General features: G+C 38.1%; 2 protein-coding genes across 14 annotated transcripts in view; one reads left to right on the plus strand and one right to left on the minus strand.

The window, feature by feature from the left end:
- PANK1 (pantothenate kinase 1) overlaps nt 1-13,388 on the minus strand; it is a 110,288-nt gene extending 96,900 nt beyond the window's left edge. For 2 of the 5 annotated variants that reach the window (XM_068548165.1, XM_068548164.1), the window contains exons 1-3: nt 13,283-13,388; nt 7,734-7,883; nt 830-885 (exon numbers count right to left, since the gene is read on the minus strand). Coding sequence is in view for 2 of the 5 variants with exons in the window: in XM_068548166.1 (XP_068404267.1) it covers nt 7,734-7,883; nt 12,938-12,970 (183 nt within the window). In the remaining 3 variants the exon portion in view is untranslated. Of the gene's footprint in view, nt 1-829; nt 886-7,733; nt 7,884-12,937; nt 13,010-13,277 lie in introns of all 5 variants that reach the window. The other 3 variants (XM_068548166.1, XM_068548167.1, XM_068548163.1) reach the window with 3 other exon arrangements.
- A 183-nt stretch (nt 13,389-13,571) lies between these two features.
- The window catches only part of KIF20B (kinesin family member 20B), a 74,899-nt gene continuing 66,306 nt past the window's right edge, over nt 13,572-22,164 (plus strand). For 3 of the 9 annotated variants that reach the window (XM_068548174.1, XM_068548182.1, XM_068548184.1), the window contains exon 1: nt 17,159-17,244. Coding sequence is in view for 6 of the 9 variants with exons in the window: in XM_068548179.1 (XP_068404280.1) it covers nt 17,098-17,244 (147 nt within the window). In the remaining 3 variants the exon portion in view is untranslated. Of the gene's footprint in view, nt 13,704-13,788; nt 13,814-14,079; nt 14,130-17,096; nt 17,245-22,164 lie in introns of those variants that run through there. The other 6 variants (XM_068548175.1, XM_068548183.1, XM_068548179.1 and 3 more) reach the window with 5 other exon arrangements.

Here is a 22,164-nt window from a genome sequence, read left to right on the forward strand (position 1 = left end):
TTAAGCGTTTGTGGTTTGGGTCCTACATCATGTGTTATTTTATGAGTTCTTTTTGGAGAGCCAGCTTTTCTCCCTCATTCTTATCATCCTCTCATCATATTTGTTCAGATCTTCATCGAACATCTAATATGAACTGAAGATTGTTGATTCAGTCCCAAGTCTTTCGTCTTTTTCCATTAGGTGCAAGGGCAGTCCTTAGGACTGAGGAGTTTACAAAAATGAGTAAAGCACAGTTCCTGTAAACCCAGAAGTGTTTAAAATCTAGTAAATAAATATGAGAAATGTATAAAATCCAATGAGGATTCTCTCCCTCAGGAGAGGAAAAGATCATATTTGTTATGATCTAGGCCATGCTCATGTTATTTTTCTACATTGGTCTCTCCTGTAAGATTGTAATAATAACTACCGTTTATTGGTACCTTCTGTACCCAAGAGAAGCTGGCATTTGATGACCTACATGGGTGGAATGGGGGGAGGAGTGGGAGGGAGGTCCAAGAGGGAGGGGGTTTATGTATACATATAGCTGATTCACTTCGCTGTACAGCAGTAACTAACACAACATTGTAAAGCAACTATACTCCAATAAAAAAAATTAAAAAAAAAGAAAGAAGCATCAGACTCAGAAAGGTCCGTTGACCTTGCCCAGTGTCACAAACTTCTAAGTGACAGAGCCTGGAATTGACCCGTCTACTTGACCATAAAGCCCTATTTATTTTTCCCCCAACTTAAATATACTCCTTCCTCTGTCTTGAGCATACATTCTATGTTCCCACCTCTCCCTTTACTATGGTCCTTTCTCCTACTTTAGAAAAGAAAGGCATACACTCACTTATCTGGAATCTTCTTATGGTGCATTGTCCCAAGAAGTAAAAATCTCCTGGTTACCTACGAAAGGGACAATTCAAATGACTGGGGAAGCCTCCTTGAATAATTAATCAAAGCACATAAAAAAACTGCCCAATGCCTGTCTTCCTTATACATATTTCTGGTAAGAGCAAAATGTTGCTTTACAACCAGGGTATTTTGGCTGATGTTGGGATATTCTGAATTAAATCAGAATGTGTAGTGGGGGTGACTGTACTTCTGCCCTTTTTGGACTGCAATCAAAGAATGCAATGCCCTTGAAAATTCTATGAGAGCAAAGCAAACACAGCTTAAAAAAATTTTTAAAGGAAAGCAATTCTTTTCAGATATTTAAAAAATACTCATCCTGGCACTTGTCATTAGCTAGAAAGAAAAGCACCTTCAAATAGCCTATGAACAGTGGTGGTAGCGATGCCGATTATTTTTCAGCGTAACTGGATTTTTTTAGGAATACCAACTTTTTAAAGATACATTGATTAACACCCACAGGTAAGATTTTTACAAGATTTTTCTCAGATTAGTTGTATATGATCCAATAGAGAGCTAAACCCTATTTTATCAAATCTAGATCATGAGATATTTATTCCGATTATAGTACACTCTCATTTTATTTCATCTTCTGAATTATTTACTTTTTACTATCTCCTAATAACAGCACGTGAATTTGCTAGCTGCTGGACCAATTAGTTATTAGCTATGTGACAGGGATGGGCTATGTGCTCATCAGCTGGGCTTCTTCTTCCTGAGTGTGCAGGAAAACCACATTTCCCTTTCTCCCCTGCAGTTAGATTGAGGCCACATGCCTGGGTTCCTGTCACAGGAACATGAGCAGAAGTAATGGACACCACTTTCCAGGCCTAGTTATAAACTCCCCCAGCACCATTATTCAAGCTCTCTCTTTCCCTTCTGCTGGGCCCATGGAGGTCAATATTGCAGATTACCAGATGAAAGGAACCAAGCCGCTGTTTTGAAGACAGCTGCCCCAGAGTCACCCTACTCTCACTGGGGCTATGAAATGAATGACAAATAAAACAGTGTGGGGCTTCCCTGGTGGTGCAGTGGTTAAGAATCCGCCTGCCAGTGCAGGGGACACGGGTTCGAGCCCTGGTCCAGGAAGATCCCACATGCCACAGAGCAACTAAGCCCGTGCGCCACAACTACTGAGCCTGCGCTCTAGAGCATGCGACCACAACTACTGGGCCCGCGTGCCACAACTACTGAAGCCTGTGTGCCTAGAGCCCATGCTCTGCAACAAGCCCATGCTCTGCAATGAGAAGCCTGTGCACCACAGTGAAGGGTAGCTCCCGCTCGCCGCAACTAGAGAAAGCCTGCGAGCAGCAGCCAAAAATAAAATAAATAAATTTATTAAAAAAAAAATTAAGAAAAAAAACAGTGTGGAGTTTTTTTTTTTTTTTACAGCAGCTAGCTTTAATTACCCCGATTAACATAAACAGTGTATACTTTTATTAAGCATTTCAGATTTCGAATCATGTATTGTACATTTCCTAAAGAATACCATACCTGCTCTCATAGGTCTTGATTCATACATAACTTCTACTCTTAGCTGGATACTACAATGTATTACTGCAAATTAAGTAATGAAAAATGTATTACTTTGTTTCAATTAACTAATGTAAAATTAATTATATGAGAGTTATATCATTTTAATCTTGATTGCTTTTAGAAATATATTGTACAACATGGATTCTGTAACTTACTTCTCAGTGTTTTTGATACGATTCCTTAAAAGAAATATTAACACATCTGAACTGAAAAATAAAATAAGACTTTTTTTGACAGAAAATAAGTCAGATTTTAGTGATTAGCTTGCAAATGAGGACTGGCTTTGTCAATTAGGTCATATGGCTTTGTCATTTGTGGTCTGGTTGACCACAGGATAGAAGCACTTTCCATGTATTCAATGAAAGAAAGCTTTAAGTTTTGACATAACTATATTTAAAACATGTGATAAAAGTTTGTAAAAAATACTGTACTACCACAGATACTGAAATAAATATCTCCAATTTTTACTGAGTAAAAACTTAAATGAAGTGCTGCTGGGTGAAAGAATAAAAGGTATAATTAATAGTCACTTGATAATCTGTGACAAAGCCTTTTTGGTACAGTTTCAGAGACTGAGACTCTAATGTCTGTTTAATTAAACGCTTTATAAGTCAGATGGCTTCTAATTCATAGCTTTCAACAAAACTAAAAAGAGGACCTAATTGAATTATTAGCTGATAAATCTTTTAAGTAGTTCTGGATAATAAATCACTCTATTATTTTTGACATCTAATTTGACAGAATTTCAAAGAATTGGGTGACATTGCCATAATTAAATTTTCTATTCTTATATTATTATTGTGAAAAACATCAATGAATAGAAGTGGTACTCTGTCCCGTTTTAGACATAATTAATATTCTTCCATGAGTACCTGAACTAATAGAAAAATAAATCCCCATTAACTTCAATAAGAGGTACATCCCTGAAAATTTCTACTTATGTGTTTGGCAATTATAAAAAATAGTTAATATATTTATATTGTTTTAACCACTTGTATAACAATAATAATTATAACTACAGAAGTACTCTTTTTAACTTAGAGGGAACTAAAAAAATTAAAACCTATATCAGTACTTTTGCTTGAGACACATCATAAGGTGATCAATGAAAGACTTCTTGAGCACAAACACTTCTACATTACGGTAAAAAACTTATATTAGGGTGAAAAACTGGGGGAACTGGAATGCAAAGGAGTTCAGAAGTAAAAAGAAACAACGCTCATTTTCTGATTGCTAAGGAAGAGTTCATGTATTTTTAAAAAATGTGTGCTAGTCTCAAAGTTGCTAACATGTGATCATACTCTAATTATTTATAAGTTGATATTTTTTCTTGTGTATCTATTTTTTAAAAATTGGTTATGTTCTATATACTCTATGTATTGGTTATATTCTATGTTCTATGTATTCGTATTCTGGTTCTGCCACTCACCTATGACGAGAGCTTGGGTATGTGCTTATCTTTTCAGGGCCTTGGTTTCTTTTTTTCCCTATAAAATGTGAAAGTTGAACCACATCATTTGCAGGCCCCCTTACGTCTCTCTCTGTGACTAAAGACTCAGAAATATTCCTTTAGATGACTGAAAACAAAAAGTATCCAAATATGCATTTCCTCTTTTTCCCCTTTCTCATTTTCCTTCTTCCCTCCCAATATCACTAAGGCCCTGTTGGCGTAGAGCAAAGATTGTATGTTTTGAGGGATTTACTAAAATTGGTCTCATTATTTATCAATTAATTACAGTAATTCATTGGCTTCCCTCAACCAAAAAATAATCAAACTATTCATGACATCATTATTCTCCCTAGTAATTGAAATCTGAAAAGCATATAATAAAGATAATATTTTCTAAAATAAAAAGATGATATTGGCACGATCCTGCTTCCTCCTTTTGAGGAAGCTAGAATCTTGAAATAGCTCATCAGAAATAGAAGTCTTTAGAATAGAAAAGTTGACCAGAAAGGCTATAATTGTTGTTAAAAAATATGTATGTGAGGTCCACTAGCACCGCCTTGTGCTATTTATAAAACAATGCAAGATATGATGTATAAATAGTACTATTTTGGTTTTAAATATTTCCATTTTGGTAACAGAATGTTGTGGTTTTTCATATGTGCAGTGAGAAAAGGTCCTGAAATATTAGTGCTGTGTTTTTCTTTCTTGCCCCACACTTCTGTGTAGTTACATGTACCCATGTTGACTTGTGGACAACTGAGATTGTTAGATCAGGGATTCAAAGAGGAGGGAGAGGGAGCTCATGTGAGATGGTTGCTGACCAACCCTGGAGAGCTATGTGGAAGGGAGGCCAGTGACTGCAGCCCATCCCCACCATTCACGTGCGCATGCCTCTCTGTGTAGAAGAGCCACAGGTGCTACTGTCATCACTGTCAGGTCATCACAGCACCTGCACTTGGCCTCTTAGCTCATCCAGGTGAAGGATGTCCACCTGTGTCCTACGACTCTGGTAGCCTCCCACGTGAACTGCTGTCTGTTAAATTTTACCCTTGTTAACAGGACACAAAACATCTTTTCAAAATAGTGTGAGATCCTTCACCACCAGAGGACATTGAAAATGAAGAAGAAAGAGAAGCCACAGTTTTGGCACTTGGAAGAGTCTGGACTGGGAAACCCACCTCTGGTGTATGCGTGTGTGTATATACATTTACATGTATATATTTATACTGGAGAAGTATTAGGGTCTTAAGACTAAATGAGATGGCATATAGGAAAATGCACAGTTCTAATTCATCTATACATCCAATTAATAAAATTTTATTGAATACCTAATGAATATTTATTGAGCACCTACTATGTGCCAGGCACTGTCCTAGGTACTAGGGACATAGTAAACAAGATGGATGAGGTCTCTGTCTCATAAGCTTGCACTGTGGTGGGGGAAGACATAGTGTAAACAGATAAATAAGGTAATTTCAGTTACTGTAAGTGTCATGAAGAAAGTAAAAGAGGCCAATTGGATAGAAAGTGACTGGTTGGAGGGTGAAGGGAGCAACTGCAGGGAGGGTGGGCAAAGACAGCCTCTTTGGGGAGGGTAACACTGAATAATGAGGAGGACTTAGTCATGCAGAGACATTTGGAAGGAACAGATAGAGGGAACAGAAAGTGCAGAAGCTCTCAGGCACACAGTAGTTTAGCATGTTTTAGAAAGATGGCAAATGATGCAACCTCTGCAGACTCAGGAGTGGGGAGCCTCCTTCACTAAGATGATGGGGTCTTACAGCTGGCACAGAGTAAGTGCTTAATAAAGAAATGTGTCTTTGCTCTGACACATTACATTAGAAAATGTTTACTACATATTTAAAAAGAGTTTATAACGAAAAACTTCCCCTGCCCCCAGCTCCAGCCCTGCTTCCCAGAAGCAATCACCCTTATAATTTACTTTTGGTTCTTTTGACATATCTTTGAATATAGCATGCTCCTAATGTTATTTCTTCATGTATCAATTATAGATATTATCTATTTACTTCCTACAATGACAGAGAAGCATGTAGCCAAGAGAATTATGGTTATTTTTCTGCCTCTGCTGGTTACCTTTGCACCTATAAATAATAAACTTCTATGTCTTGTCCCTTCATATCTTGACTCCCAGATCATGAGACTGAGATATTATAGACCTAATTCTTCCTGCTGCTTCTCTTCCTCCACTCTTCCCTCCATGTCTCTGCTGGGCACAGCCTCCTATGCCCTATAAACTTTAGTAGTTCTAACTCTCTTTAGCAGTTATACAGGGCTCTTCAGGCTCTAGGTCCCACCTACTTTTTTCATCTCCTGACATTATCCACTTTCGCTATACTCACAGTTTTACTGAACTATGTACTTGCAGTTTTTGTAAACTTTTGTGTGCTCTTGTCTTTTTTTCTCATTGCCTCATATGTTTTCATTGCCGGGAAGGGCTTCCCTCTGCAATTCACTGGCAAATCCCATTCATTCATTTTAGCCTACATGCCACTTTATGAGATCTTCCTTGCTGGATGCCATTTATTAAATACAAAAAATATTTATTCAATGGCTGTTATATGCAAGGCACTGTTCTAGGTGTCAGGGCTATAGTGGTCCTAGACAGACATTCATGAGCTTGCATTCCAGTGACTTAATAAGCAGACTTAATAAAAATAACCACCGTGATGAAACACACGATGTGTCAGGACTTTACTAAATAACTCACAAATGCTATTTTAATCCTCACACCTCTATGGGACTTTAAGAAGTTAAATATCCTTCCTGAGGTCACTTCCTGTAAGTGGCTGAGCTTATATTCAAACTCAAATCTGCCTAACTTCAGAGGTGTCACTCTTAAATCATACTCATTCTGCAGCTATTACTCCTTGTACACCTCTACCATAACATTTGTCATACTGTTTTGAAACTGTGCATGGAGTTCCCCACATAAACCACAGGACATAAAAGAATTATTTGTGTGACTATTTTTTCAATTTTCTCAGGATGGTACAGAAGTAATACCATTCTAGAGACACCGGAGTGAAATTAATGCATTACATACAGTGGGTGCCTTAGGGAATTAGGGATTAACTCTTGAAATCTCAGACTGAGAAAGGCTTGCTCTAAACTGAAGACGTCTTAAGGGTAGAGATACCTGCTGCGTAATGGGTGCTTGATAAATGTTCATTGAACCTTTTCTTCAAACCTTTGTAATCAATACATACTGAGCTTTGGGGTTGAAAAACTATGTTAGTCCTGCGTTTGAAGGTGGCTTTGCAGCAGGAGCTAGGCACTCAGTCTTTTTAATAGAATTCCAAGGGTGTTCAGTCCAAACTTTAAGAGGCAGTAGAATGCAGTGGTTAATTGCACAGACTCTACAGCCAAACTACCCAGATTCCAATTCCAATTCCACTGTTTACGGTTTATACAACAAATTATTATTTAACATGTGCCAGCCACTTTTATAAGTACTTTACAAACATTACCTGAACTAAACCTAACACCTCCATGTAGCAGATACCTTTACTATTCCTCAATAGTGCCACGTCTCAGTTTTCTCCTCAGTTAAATGCGGGATACTAATAACAAAATATAGGGTATGTAGGATTGAATGAGTGTAAAGTGCTTAGAATAGTATCCGGCACATAAAAAGTTAGCTATTACTACCAGTAGAGGCTGTGACCATCGGCTTGATGTAACTTAACAATTTTTTCATCTTATGCTAATGTTCACTTCAAGGGAATTATTTGGAATGGGGACTAAATCTTAAGCATCTCCCAGTCAAGTTGGCTCTACGTTTCTAAGGGAAAACCCAGTGGCTGGTGCTGAAATGGAAAACATAGGAAAAAAATACCTCTGAAATCCGTCCAGTGTTCTGCATCTGCTCAGGCATCTCCCAAGTCCACATTATTGTCACCTCTTGCTGGGATGCCTGCAATAGCCTCCTAGCTGGTTCAACGGCATTCTCCTTGGCTGCCTCTATTCTCTGCTCCAGGAGATTAACCTTTTCAAAACACAGAGGCAAATTGTATTGTATAGTGTGCACACTTACAACAGTCCATTGATTTCTCATTTTTCTTAGAATAAGGACCCAAATCAGTAACTTAGCTGACTAAGTCTTGTGGGATCTAGCCTTGGCCCGTCCCTCTCCGTGGTATCTACCCACCCCAGCCACATCAGCCTTCGTTCATTGTTCAGCAAATATTTGTTTGATCACCATGTATTTATGGAGTCATTGAGGATACATCAGTGACAAAGAGAAACACAGTTTTTGTACTCATAGAACTTACCTTTAGGAGGTGGGAGAACAACAATGGCAACAAAAACCAGACATATAATAATTATTATAAAAAATATAATAATTGCTCGTTGTAAAAAGTAGGAAAATGGAATTGAGCCTGCAAATAAAAAGAGGGTCATTTGAGATAAGATGGACAGAAAGTCTTCTCTAAGCAGGTAATATTATATAGATGAGATGTAAAGGAGGAAGAGAAGTGAGCCACATGATGAATGGGGAGGAGAGAATTCAGGTGGACAGAACCCATGCAAAGGTTCACATATGCTGGAAACAGCCTGGTGTGTTTGAGGTACCCAGAGTAGATCAACTCACTGCACAAAGGTAAGAAAGTGGGGAGTAAGATTGGCTGGCGCCTGGTCCTGTAGGGCCTGGTAGGCCATTGTAAAGAATTAGAAAGTTTTTTCCCTCTTCTTTTTATTTTAGAAAAGCTCCAAGCTGTTTTTAAAAGTTGAAAGAGTGGCACAATGTACATCGCTATACCCTTTATTTAGATCCACAAATTATTAACTTTTTGCCACATTTGCTTTTTTGGTTCTGTTTTCTCTGTTCTCTGTTCTTTTGTTCTCCCTAACATCTTTCTATTTTGTTTTTGTTTTATTTTTCCCCCAAATCTTCTGAAGGTAAGTAGTTGCAGACACTGTGACACTTTGCTGCTAAATACTGAAGCAAACATATTCCCAAAACAAAGACATGCTTCTACATAGTCACAAATTATCACACGTCCAAAATTTAATATTGATTCAGTATCATCTACGTTGTAGTCCATATTTATATTTCCACAATTGTCCACAAATTGTGTTTTGCAGTTACTTTTTAAAAAAATCTATGAACCAATCAAGATTCATGAATTTCATTTAGCAACATCTGTCTCCTGACTAAAGCAATCCACCACCTTTTGATTTTCTCTTTCCCGAACACTGACATTTTTGAAAAGCCTGGGTCTGTTGTCTTGTAAGATGCTCTACCTTCTGATTGTTGCCTCATGATTAGATTCAGGTTAAACACTGCTGGCACAAATAGTACCAGGTGATAGACAGTCCCATTACTGGTGATGTTTCCTCACTTGATTAAGGTATGTCTCATAAATAAATCTCTACATTGTAAAGTTACCTTTTCCCCTAATTAAGAGTTAACCTCTAGGGTGATTCTTTGAGATAGTGTTAATATCCTGCTCCCCCAACAACCTTTTAGCCAATGGTTTAGCACCCTTTATCCATCGTTTTAGTATTCTTTGATAAGCTTTATCTATGTCAATTTTTACAATGGGAGTTGCGATATGGGGAATATTTTAATTTATTATTCTTTTTGCATTCATTAACTGGCATTCTTGTGTAAAGAAGAGCTTTTCATTGTTAGTCCTTTTCTCCCCCATCCATCCCCCTAACGAAGAGGACTTAAAAAATTAAACCTGTTTTAATCTATTACCATCATTATTCTTATTCTTTTTGATGTTCAAATTGTTCCAAGCATGGTTAGTGGAAGCCCCTTTAGGCCAGATCCAGTGTCCTTTTGAAATGACCCTATTAATCTCTAAGGACTTCTTTGCTTTCTGACAAGAATGTTCTAGGCTCACTTTATAATTTCCCTGCTCCAGTCCTGGAATCAGCCTTTTCTCCAAGGAGTACTGGTTCTTTTTAGTGATAAATGGTATTTAGAAACCATTTGGGTGGCTTGGTCCTAGGGGTGCTCATTGTTACTGGGGTGCCAGGGCTTCCAGGCCTTCAGGCCCTCTCAGTGGACCCAATTAAGATAAAAAAAAAATAATAATAATGTCATTCTACTACCAACTCAAATCCGTCATCATGGGGTTCTTCCTTACTTTCTATCATACCACATTTGTTATTTCCCTTCTCCCACAGTGAGAACCCTGGTACTAAACAACATGAATATATTTACTCCTTTGCTTCTTCCTGTAACACATGTATAATAGATTCAAAATTACTAAACCAATACCCCTTTCAACATCAAACCTACTAAACCAAGTTATTGATTTCTTTGCATTTCTTTTGCTCTTACATTGGATCCCACAACTCCTAACTCCAATATATAGAGTACTACGCTCAAGTTAATTGAACAAGTTCTTTTTCTCTGTGTGGCTATGCTGACAATTTGATATACAGGTAAGTTCATCTTTTTCTTTGTGTTAAATTTTAGGGCTTGCTTTTATTTCCATTGTTTTAGATTTAATTTTTTGAAAAGGCAAAACTCTTTTTTTAAAATTTATTTATTTTTGACTGCATTGGGTCTTCATTGCTGCACGCGGGCTTTCTCTAGTTGCAGTGAGCGGGGGCTACTCTTCGTTGCAGTGCCTGGGCTTCTCATTGCAGTGGCTTCTCTTGTTTTGGAGCACAGGGTCTAGGCACACGGGCTTCAGTAGTTGTGGCACATGGGCTCAGTAGTTGTGGCTTGCAGGCTCTAGAGCGCAGGCTCAGTAGTTGTGGTACATGGGCTTAGCTGCTTTGCGGCATGTGGGATCTTCCAGGACCAGGGATCAAACCCATGTCCCCTGCATTGGCAGGCGGATTCTTAACCACCAAGCCACCAGGGAAGTCCTCTTTTTTTTAAAAAGAAGTTTATTCAGAGAGCCACACTCCCATCACTAATCCTTGCAAAATATTCCCATCCCCTATAGATAACCATTTTCAACTAATTTTCTGTTTTATAGTTTTTGTATTTCTATCTTCAAAAATAGGCCAAAAACGGGTGTGTGGTATACATACATATAAGTATGTAGACTCTCATTTCTCCTTCTTGCTTACACAAAAGTTAGCATACTTTGTATATTCTTTTGCACCTTTTCTTCACTGAACCATATAAATATTATTTTATTCTAAAAATTCATTGAAGGGCTTTAAGCTAGGGACTGACATGATCATTTCCATTTTAAGATTGGTTTCATTGCCCTATAAAGAATGGAGAACAGGACCTGAAGCAGGTAGACCAGATGGGAGGCTGCAGTGGTCGGAGCAATGAAAAGGGAAAGGAGCATTTATTTCACTTACTACACAAAAGTACTACAGATACATTTATGAGCTGGATGAGAGTGGTGAGGGAAAAGGAAGACTCAAAATGATTCTTTCTCATGAGTAACTGGGTAGATACATGGTGGTGTCATTTACCGAGACAGAGATTTGGGAGGAGAGGCTTTAAGTTTTGGAATGAAAAATCAAGGTCCCATACTGAATATGTTAAGTTAGAGATGTCTGTTATACATCCAGGTGGAGATGGTAAGTGGATAATGAGATATTTGCATTTGGTTGAAGTTCAGAGGAGAGGTCTGGGGAGGATAAGGAATTTAGGAGTTATCAGTATAAAGATATTTAAATCCATGGGAGTTGATGAGTTTGCCAAGAGGAATACTGTAGAGGAGAGAAAAAGGTGGGGGAGAGGGGAAGCTCAAAACCAAGCTCTGAGGGTTCCCATAATTTACAGCTTAGGTAGAAGAGACAGAAAAGGAGACTAAGCTGGGCAGCTATTAAGGTTAAGAGTAAACAAGGAGAGAATGACCTTTTGCTGACCCAGAGGCCAAGTGAAGTTTCAAGGCTGAAACATTTAACTGTGTGGATGAAACAAACTGTGTGGAATGCTTCTGGGAGCTAGAATAAAATAAGACAAAGAATCCATTGGATTTTGTATAGTATTATCCTGCCCCTGTGCCTGGTATTACGTTCCCTAGGCCTGGAGTGCTTACCCCTCTCCTTTTTAAACCTAGTTAACGCCGAATGACCCTTGGAGATCCAGATCAAACATTATTTGCTCAGGTTCCCCTGTGACACAGTCTTACAGCTCTAAACATTTCTTTCAAACCACTCAGTATAGTTGTAATTTCTCAATTATTTGTCTTTGCAATTTTTTCTCAATTATTAGAATATAAGCTCCTGGAGGGTTAGGGTCTGTTTTGCTGAACATAAATAAATGTAGCACCTGGAGGGCTCAAGAGCTGGAAATCAGTAACAGCTAGTAAAAGCAATAAAGGCATTATGAGGTACAGCAGGAAGGGCAGATTTAGGGGTAGAAGTGCCTGAAGGAGAAATGGAGACTTTGACACAGAGGCCCCTAAAGACTTAAGTTCCAGCCGGAACAGTAAAACACAGTTTTATTCTATCTTCCCTCCTTTCTTCCCTTTCACACCTACTTTCTCTGTTCATTTTTACTCCTGGTCCTGCATCCTCTTCTCTACTCCAAACTGGCTCACCACAAATATGATTCTTTTGTGGATAAAGAAGGCAAACCGAATTAAGGAGACAGTGGAAAGTTAGAGAAGGAAGGGGGAGGTTATGGGAAATATAAATATAGAATAAGAAAAGGAAGACAGTAAGCTCATCAAACCAGGTACTATTCTAAAAATGCTACTAACCAAGTAAGAGTCAAAAATAAGATCACATGTGAGAGGGTGGGTCTTGAAGTCATTCAGCTGAGTTTAAAATCCCAGTTCCACCATTAATAGCTGTATGCCTTTGAGCAAATTACTTAATCATATGAACTCAGTTTTCTCAAAACCTATAAAAGGGTTATAATAACAGTACCTACCTCACAGGGTTGTTCTCAGGATCAGTACGACAATCAGTTTTAAAAGCTTAAGCACCATGACTGGCACAAGGTAAGTGCTCAACTAACGTTAGCAGTTACTTTTCTTTAAAATGAAGTACAGCAAGGAGAGATGGCCTAAGTAGCAAATACTTGTCATATGACTGTAATAACCCCGCATCAAAAGAAGAGGATCACTTTAAAAGAAGCAGATAAGATGTACTGGCACTTACATTTCGGGCACTGCAAAGACCTTGCCTATGCATGGAAGATTGTCACAGTACAGCGCCTCACGCCGGTAGTTGCTTTATATTTTCAGAATGGCAAAAACAAAAAAACAAAAAGAGAAAGAATGCTTTTGAAAATCTTTTCTGGGAAAAATGTATCTCGTCCACGAGGGCCGCTGTGGACGACAGGTAGGATCATGCAGCGAAGGAAGTGACCCTCCGAGTGCGGGCAGCGCTCGTTCTAAGTGACTCTCCCGATGCGGAGCCTATTCCGGCCCGCAAGGACAAGGCCCGCCATTCGTCCGCTGGTCCCTAGTGTAGTCGCGGGGCTAAGTGTAGCAGCTACCTCACCTCGGGGACTCCGCCACGTCTTTATTGTCTCCAGGATGGAATCCGAGATCCGCGCCGCCGCCAACAGAGGGTGGTACCCACCGCAGCCCCGAGGCAGCGCCCTACCCAGCCCGGCAAGCAGAGCCCCGCGGGAAGCTCCGCCCACTGGCCGCTCACCAGGCCGCTTCCGCCCATTGGTCGCCCGGCATTCCGAGACCCGCCCCCAAGTTTGAAAGCTTCTCCCGGGAGCGGGTGGGAAGCCCACAGCTCTAGCCGGCGGCGCTCCGGGGCGTCGTTCCGGAAGCTCCGCCCACTCCCAGCGTTCCGTTTGAATTTGAAAACGAAAATAAGTCGGTGAAGCTCCCAGGTTGGGCCGGCCGGGCAACGTTTGAGAGTGAGGGTACGCGGAAGGAGGTGGGGGACTGCGCACATACCAGGTGAGGTGAGGAAAGGTCTCAGGCAGTGTGAGCACCTTCCGACGGGGCTCGGGACACCCTTGAGGTCACTCTCAGGAACTGGGTTGCGGAGCAATGAAGACGCCTGGGCCACCGGGTGCGCTTTGGGGGGTTGAGCCGTTGTACTCGCGTTAGGATTTAAATCTCGTCTCCGCCGCTTATTGGCTGTGTGACGCAAGGCAACGTCTTTAATCTTTCTGGGCCAGTTACCTCATCTGTAAGAGGGGGTAATAATAGAACCTACCTCTTCGGGCTCTTATGAAGATAAAATGATAATGTGTAAACCTGTTAGAAAGTGCCGGTGTATAGTAGGCACTAAGTATTTGCAATCATTAATATGTTTATTATTGTTGCTTCTGTTAGTGTTGAGGATCAGGCCTCCATCGCCAGATCTGGTGCCCTGAATCCCTAAGGTGAGCAGTTTGCTCGGCAAGTGACGTGCTGTTATTTGGGAGGGATGGTGGCCGTCTGTGCAGTTATTTACAGGCTGCTGCCGGTGCCCGGGGCTCGCCCTTCTTGGGCTTTGCAGTGCTAAGCGGAAGGGGGTGTGTGTGACGAGTGCAATGACTGCTGTCATCCCCCAGTTTGGGAGGTTTCCCCCATCTCGTTCTACTTTTTGGATCAGTGATTCCTGACTGGTGCAGTTCTTTAGTATTCCTTACTGAAGGACTAATTGACAAAAGGTCATGCCTTATAGGTTAGCTTGTTTTTAATTCCCAAGGTGATCAAATTCAGGTTTGTTTTTGTTCTTAAAACAAGGTAGCATGTTCACCCCGAAGCAGCATAACAGTGTGTACTTTTTATTAGATGTCCAAGACCTGAGACTTAAGCTTGCAAAATAATGTAAAGGACTCATCAGTTGTGAAGACTTTTTTTTTGAGACTATATTTTGTGGATGACATTCAGAAACGTCATTCAGTAGCAGATTTTATTTTTCATCAGTCTTCAACCATGAAATCTCACTGGAGAGAAGATAAAATATGCTGTTTCTCAGTCGTGGGAACAGCCTTCTGAAATGAGAAATGAGGTCTTGAACCTTGCTGTTGCTAAAGATAATATAAGAAAAGAGTAAGACCAATTTTTTTTTTTTTTTTTTTTGCAGAGAGGATTTTATTTATTATTATTAAGCCACTATACACGGAGTTTTTATCACATTAAATCTCTGAATTTGTTGTAGGGGATACAGAGTAGTATAAGACAAGGTCCTTGCCCTCAAGAAGTTTCTAGTCTAGTTGGGGAGGCCACACGTAAGTAGAAGTTAACTAAAAGTACAGGAAGTGATAGTACATCTCATTAATTTTATAATTGTTAAGAGGCAGTTTATTCATTGAAAACTGAACATATGAGCACGTGCAAACTACTGTAACCTTACTTTTTTAAGGAGGTACAATATTCTTTTTAACTTAGTAATTTCATAAAAGACTTACCAATATGTTTTTTTTAACCAAAAATTAATTGCAGGCAAAGATTGAAGCTTACCTTCCAGTTTCCTGGGCATTTCTATGAAATTTGAGTTATGAAAGGTCAAGCCGGTACTTTCATTTTTTTGCACACTTTTCTCCCATATTCTAGATCAGTGATTATTTTTTATTCTATCAGATACCTTTTTTCTTAATTTTCACCCATAAATTGCATGTTTGAAATACTCTATCAGACTGCATTTAAGTAATTTTCTCATTTTGATTACATCGCTGATTATACAATAAAAAAAGCAATAAAGATATTAAACTTACTTCATTGTATGATTGGGTGATCTTGTAGTTTGCTGGGTTTTGTTGAAGGTAAACGTGTAATTTCTTTAACTCTTTTTGCAGTTTAGGAAAAACAAAACCAAAAACAGCCCTGTTGTATTGAATTTGGGGGGTTTCAGGACTGATCAAGGGAAAAGATACACTGCAAGGTGGCAGTAACACACGAGGAGCTTTACTGGGGTAGCGCTTTGACAGGATTGCGTGCTTGGGAAGTTGCCCACAGCATGAGACTTTCCAGAGACTAGAGTGAAGGGCCAGTCACCTAGAAGGGGAAGAGGGTAAGGGAATTGGGGAGGGGTGGGGGTAATAGGAGAGGGAACTCTGGGTAAGTGATATTGCTCAGCAGCACAGTAGCCAGTCACTATGTCAGAGAACTCCAAAGGGTAGCAGTGGCTTGGGGTCTTATCGTCCTGGATTTCATCTGTGGCTAGCAGATGGTTGGGTGCAGTTTCATGGGATGTGGGAACCAGTTGGGCTCTAAATGGCTAAAAATGAGCTTATTTTGGCTATATGTAAAGCAAACAGATGTGTAAAAATTTGAGTTTGACACCTCACTGGGTTTTTGAACTAATGATCTTGGCCTGCTGTGAAGAAGTAAACAACGCAGGGCCAGTATACAGGGGCCATCTTTGGCTCATTTATTTAACCCCCATGGTTGCCCATTACTAACTACCTTCTTGAAGCAGGAACTCTAGTGGGCAGTCACTGTTCTGAATATTTTATAATATTCAAAGAATAGAGTGGTCTCTCTATTTCTCCCTGGTATTGTGCACCTATAGATTCTCAGTAAATATTTTAACGTTAATTTTTTTTTATATGGTTCTTGTTTTTGTCTGACTTATTTCACTTAGCATAATACCCTCAAGTTCAAACTATGTTGTTGCAAATGGCAAGATTTCATTCTTTTTAATAGCTGAGTAATATTCCATTGTGTGTGTGTATCACTTAATGTTAATATTTTATCAGTGAAGGTTACCCCTAAGTTTACCTTTAAATTTAGTGACTTGATGTTTAATTTAGTTGTAATAGTTTACTGATGCATTATTCCATGTTCACCTTATTTTTTTAAGACCTGTGATGTATCAGGTACTGTTTTGAATATGTTCACATACGTTATTTCACTTTTTACTTGCATTATTTGGAAGAATTCAGTTGAAAGTAATTGTCTAGATTACTGACTCCTAATTGCTAAAACATTACAAAGTCTGTAAGTAACATTCTTCAGAAGACACTAAATAACTAAAATAACACAAGGTTATAATTTACTCCGCCCTTACTGTTTGATTTCTGAGAGGATTTCAGGCAGAGTCTGAATGTTTTATACTCTCTTACTTTATGGATTACCTTTACTCATGAAATCTCTTTGGCTGAATCTACCCATAGGTTGCAGCACATGAATAGTAGTGGTAGGCTGTAGCCAGTATTATTTGATTTAGAATCTGTAAATAATTGTCTTTTGTCTTTTCCATGGGTCATCATGTTATAGATGAAATAGTCTAATGTTCTCCTTTTGGAAATGTAGTTACATGGCAAGAAGTAGTGGGCTGGACTCACAGACTTTATAAACTATGGATAGCTTATATGCTGATTTATTAAGGTTATCTAAGGAAGTTACTGTTATTCTTGCAGAATGGAATCTAATGTAAATCAAGATGGGGTGCCTAGACCATCTTATGTTTTCAGTGCTGACCCAGTTGCAAGGCCTTCGGAAATAAATTTTGATGGCATTAAGCTTGACCTCTCTCGTGAATTTTCCTTAGTTGCTTCAAGCACTGAGGTAAGTACAAGGAAAGTATTATGTTGATTATCATGATTGAGTGCAAATGGGCACACACACACACACACACACACACACTTGTGGACAGGTACAACTAGAGCAGAGCTTTCCAAACTTTGTAGGTTTAAGGCAAACTTATATCTCAGCAATTTTTTCATGGTGCCCTAAATACATAACAGTTCCTTTTCACATAGTAGGTGCAGACATCCTAATGACTCTTTATGCCCTGACCTAGTAGCCATTTGAGAAAAAAATAACTTATGAAATTTTTAAATATTAGTTTTCAATAACCACGGTTACTTACTAATGGGCTATATGTGCATTTTGGGTGCTGCACAACTTCTCAAGCTTTGGAATCAAATTAGACACTGCCACCTGCATTTCCTATTCTTCATTGTTTTGGGGTCGTACTTGCTTTTTATCACAACCACCACTGGAAGATCCAGCTTCACTAACATATGACATTATCAAAAGAAATAGTGTGATCTAAGGTTGAAACTGAACTTCTTCAAGCTAATAGTTCATGGTGTTCAACATGTGTCAAGTACTGCTGTGGTTCCCTCAGAAATGTAAAATATTCCACTATGCCCCTAGGAATTGCAGGCCTTAGTTTAAAAAATAATGCAGATTAAAAAAAAATTAACTTAGTAGTATTTAAGAAATAAGTCTTTCTACTACCCTACCTACTGTCACTATGTTTGCTGTGTTTATAGACTTTTTCTTATACATTTACTTTCAATCCATTTATACTCTATTTATTACAGATTAGATTATTAACTTCGATGCCTTAGAGAGATGGACGAACCCATTTTATAAAGAAAGATGGAGGGGGAAAGAGGAGTATAGGGAACATAGATAGAAGGATAATAATTATTTAATACCCATCATGTGCTAGGCTCTTTTACTTTAGCTCATTTAATCATAGATAAAGAAAAGAGAAGAAGGGATAAATGCCTCTTGGTGTATAAATGGAATTATACATTACTAGACTTTTGTGTGTGCCTTCCTTCATATCATACAAGGGTTGGTAAATAATGGCCTGGTTTTGTATTGCCTGTTTTTGTATTGCTTACAAGCTAAGAATGGTTTTTACATTTTTAAATGGTTGAAGAAAAAAAATCAAAAGAAAAATCATGTTTCATGACATAAAAATTATATGGAATTCAAATATCACAAGTCATATTCATTGGTTTACTTATTTTCTAGGTCTGCTTTTGCAACAGAGTGGCAGAGTTGAGTAGTTGTGACAGACTGTAGGGCCTCTAGAGCCTAAAATATTAAGTGTTTCTTTACACACAAAAAATTTGCTGATCCCTACTTAGCATGATGTTTTTGAGATTCATCACGCATCATGTGTCAGTAATTTGTTACTTTTTATTGCTGAATAGTAGTTCATTGTGCAGATATGCCACATATCCATTTACAGTTTGATGGCTATATGAGTGATTTCCATTTTGGGACCATTATAAATAATGCTTCTCTGAAAGTTTATGTGCAAGCCTCTCTGTGAACTTATGTTTTCATTTCTCTTGGGTAGATACTTACGAGTAATTGTGGGTCACATGGTAAGTGCATATTTAACTTCATAAGAAAACTGAAACTGTCTTCCAAAGCGACTGTACCAGCACCAGCAATGTATGCAGGTTCCGGTTCTTCCACCTATTTGCCAACACTTGGTAATTTTATGAGTGTGTAGTAGTACCTTGTTGTGGTTCTAGTCTGCATTTCCCTAAATGAGCACTTTTTCAAGTATTTCTTGGCTATTCCTATACCTTCTCTTGTAAAATGTCTCTTCAAATCATTTCCCTACTTAAAAAAATTAGGTTGTTCGTCTTATTACTGATTTGTGAGAGTTCTTCATGCATTGTAGATACATATCCTTTATCAGATCAATAGTCTTGATTAATAGAGGTTTTTAATGTTAAAGAAGTCTAATTTAACTTTTTTTTCTTTTACGGTGATTTCTTTTGTAAGTCCTCAGAAATCTTTGCCCAAGGTGGTGAAGGTTTGTTAAAACATTTTCTTCTAGAAATGGTTAGAGCTTCTGTTTTAATGGTTATATTTGTTATCCATCTTGAATTAGTTTTTGTGTATAGTTGATGTAGGGATCCAGGTTGATTGGTTGGTTGATTTTTTTTTTTTTTTAACCTCCATTTATCTAGTTATTTAACATTATGTGTTGAAAAGACTTTCTTTTCCACATTAAATTGTTTTGGTGTCTTTATTGATAATCAAATGGCTGTGTATCTATGTGTGGATCTATTTCTGGATTATTCTCTTTCATTGACCTATTTGCTTATCCTTATGCCTATACTTACACTGTCTATTTCTGTAGGTTTATAATAATACGTGAAATCAGGTAGTGTGAATTCTCTAACTTTGCTTTTCTTTTTTAGGAATATTTTGCCTTTTCTAGGTTCTTTGTAAATATATTCATAAATTTTAGAATTGACTTACCAGTTTCTACACAACAGCCTACTGGGATTTTTGACTGCGATTGCATTGAATCTATGAATCAATTTGTAGAGAATTGATATTTTAATAATATTGGAGAGTTTTAATTCACGATTGTGGTATATTTCTCAATTTATTTAGGTCTTTAAGGTTTTAGCAATGTTTTATACTTCTTTTGTTGAAGGCCAGTGTAGGGGCCTTCAATATCTTCTGTTAAATATATTCTTAAGCATTTCATAGCATTTGATGCTATTGTAAATTATATTTTTAACAGCTTTATTGAAGTAAAATCAAGATACAATAAACTGTACAGATTTGAAGTATAGTCTTTGACAAGTTTTGACATAATGCATATGCTTGTGAGACTGTCACTACAGTCAAGATAGTGAATATTTCCATTACCCCTAAAGGTTTCCTTGTGCCTCCTTGTAATCCCTCCCTCCCATCTCACCTCCAAGTAACCGCTGATCAAACATTAGTTTGTACTTGTAGAGCTTTATATAAATGTAATCATAAAGTATGTACTCTTTTCTTACTAAGCATAATTATTTTGAGTTTTATGCATGTTGTATATATCAATAGGTAATTCCTTTTTATTGTCCATTGTTTAGATATGCCACAATTCGTTTATCCATTTATCCGTTCACTTGCTGATGGACATTTGTGTTTATAGTTTCTGGCTATTACAAAGCTTCTAGGAACTTTTGTGTACAAATCTTTATATGGACATATATTTCCTTTATTTTTTTTCCCTTGGATAAATACCTAGGATTGGAATGGCTGGATCATTTTTAAGAAACTACCAAACTTTTCCCAAGTGATAATAGCATTTTATATTCTCAGCAGCAGTGTAGGAGAGTTGAGTTTCTCCACGTCCTCACCAACACTTGGTGTCGTCCATCTATTTATTTATTTATTTGTTTTTAAACAGACTATTTTTTAGAACAGTTTTATGTTTACAGCAAAAATGAGCAGAGGGTACAGTGATTTTCCATATACCCTCTACCCCCATATAACTTCCCTCATTATTCACATCTCCTACCAGAGTGGTGCATTTGTTACAACTGATGAATCTACTTTGACACATGATGACACATGATAATCGCCCAGAGTCCTTGCTATATAGTTACACTGTGGTTCACTCTTGGTGTTGTACATTCTGTAGGTTTGAACAAATGTGTAATGACAGGTAGCCATCATTATGGTATCATACAGTGTATTTTCACTGCCCTAAAATTCATGTGTTTCACCTGTTTGTCTCTCCCTCACCCCCAGTAACCACTGATCTTTTAACTGTCTCCAAACTGTTGCCTTTTCCAGAGTATCATATAGCTGGGATTATACAGTAGCTATTTCAGATTGGCTTCTTTCACTTAGCAATAGGCATCTAACGTCTTGTCATGGCATCCTCCATGTCTTGTCATGGCTTGATGGTTCATTTGCTTTTAGTTCTAAACTATATTCCATTGTATGGATGTACTGTATCCATTGTATGGTTATTTTTATGTATTGGTATCAAATAGATATTTGCATTTACCTAATGTCTAAAGATGTTGAATATGTTTTCATGTGGTTATTCATTCACCTATTGAAGGGCATCTTGGTTGCTTCCACGTTTTGGGAACTGTGAATAAAGTTGTTAATGAGCATTCACGTGCAGGTTTTGTGTGGATGTTAAGTTTTCAGTTCCTTTGGTTAAGTACCAAGGAACGTGATTGCTGGAGTGTATGGTACTAATATGTTTAATTTTGTAAGAAATTGCCAAACTATCTTCCAAAATGGGTGTAACATTTTGCATTCCCACCAGCAGTGAATGAGAGTTCTTGTTGATCCATATCCTCACCAGCATTAGGTGTTGTCAGTGTTCAGATTTTGGCCATTCTAGTAGGTGTGTAGTGATATCTCTTTTTAATTTGCATTTTCCTGATGACATACAGTGTCGAACATCTTTTTATATGCTATTTGTCCTCTGTATATCTTATTTGGTAAGGTGCCTGGTAAGGTCTTTGGCCCATTTTAATCAGTTTGTGTTCTTATTGTTGAATTTTAAGAGTTCTCTGTATATTTTGGTAATAGTCCTTTATTTGATATATATTTTTGCACATATTTTCTCCCGGTCTGTGGCTTGTCTTTTCATCCTCTTGACTATGTCTTTCACAAAGCAGAAAACTTTAATTTTAACGAAGCCCAACTTATCAATTATTTCTTTCATAGATCATTCCTTTGGCATTGAATCACAGAAGTCATTGACAAACCCAAGGTCATCCAGATATTTTAAGTTATTTTTGTGAAGGGTGTAAAGTCTATGTCTAGGTTAATTTTTTTGCATATGGATGTCCAGTTGTTCCAGCACCATTTGTTGAAGAGACTGTCTGCTCTGTTGTATTGCCTTTGCTTCTTTGTCAAACATCAGTTGTCTATATTCATGTGGATCTATTCCTAGGCTCTCTTCTGTTCCATTGCTTC

The sequence above is a fragment of the Eschrichtius robustus genome, chromosome 7, assembly GCF_028021215.1.
Source record: "Eschrichtius robustus isolate mEscRob2 chromosome 7, mEscRob2.pri, whole genome shotgun sequence".
Taxonomy (NCBI): domain Eukaryota; kingdom Metazoa; phylum Chordata; class Mammalia; order Artiodactyla; family Eschrichtiidae; genus Eschrichtius; species Eschrichtius robustus.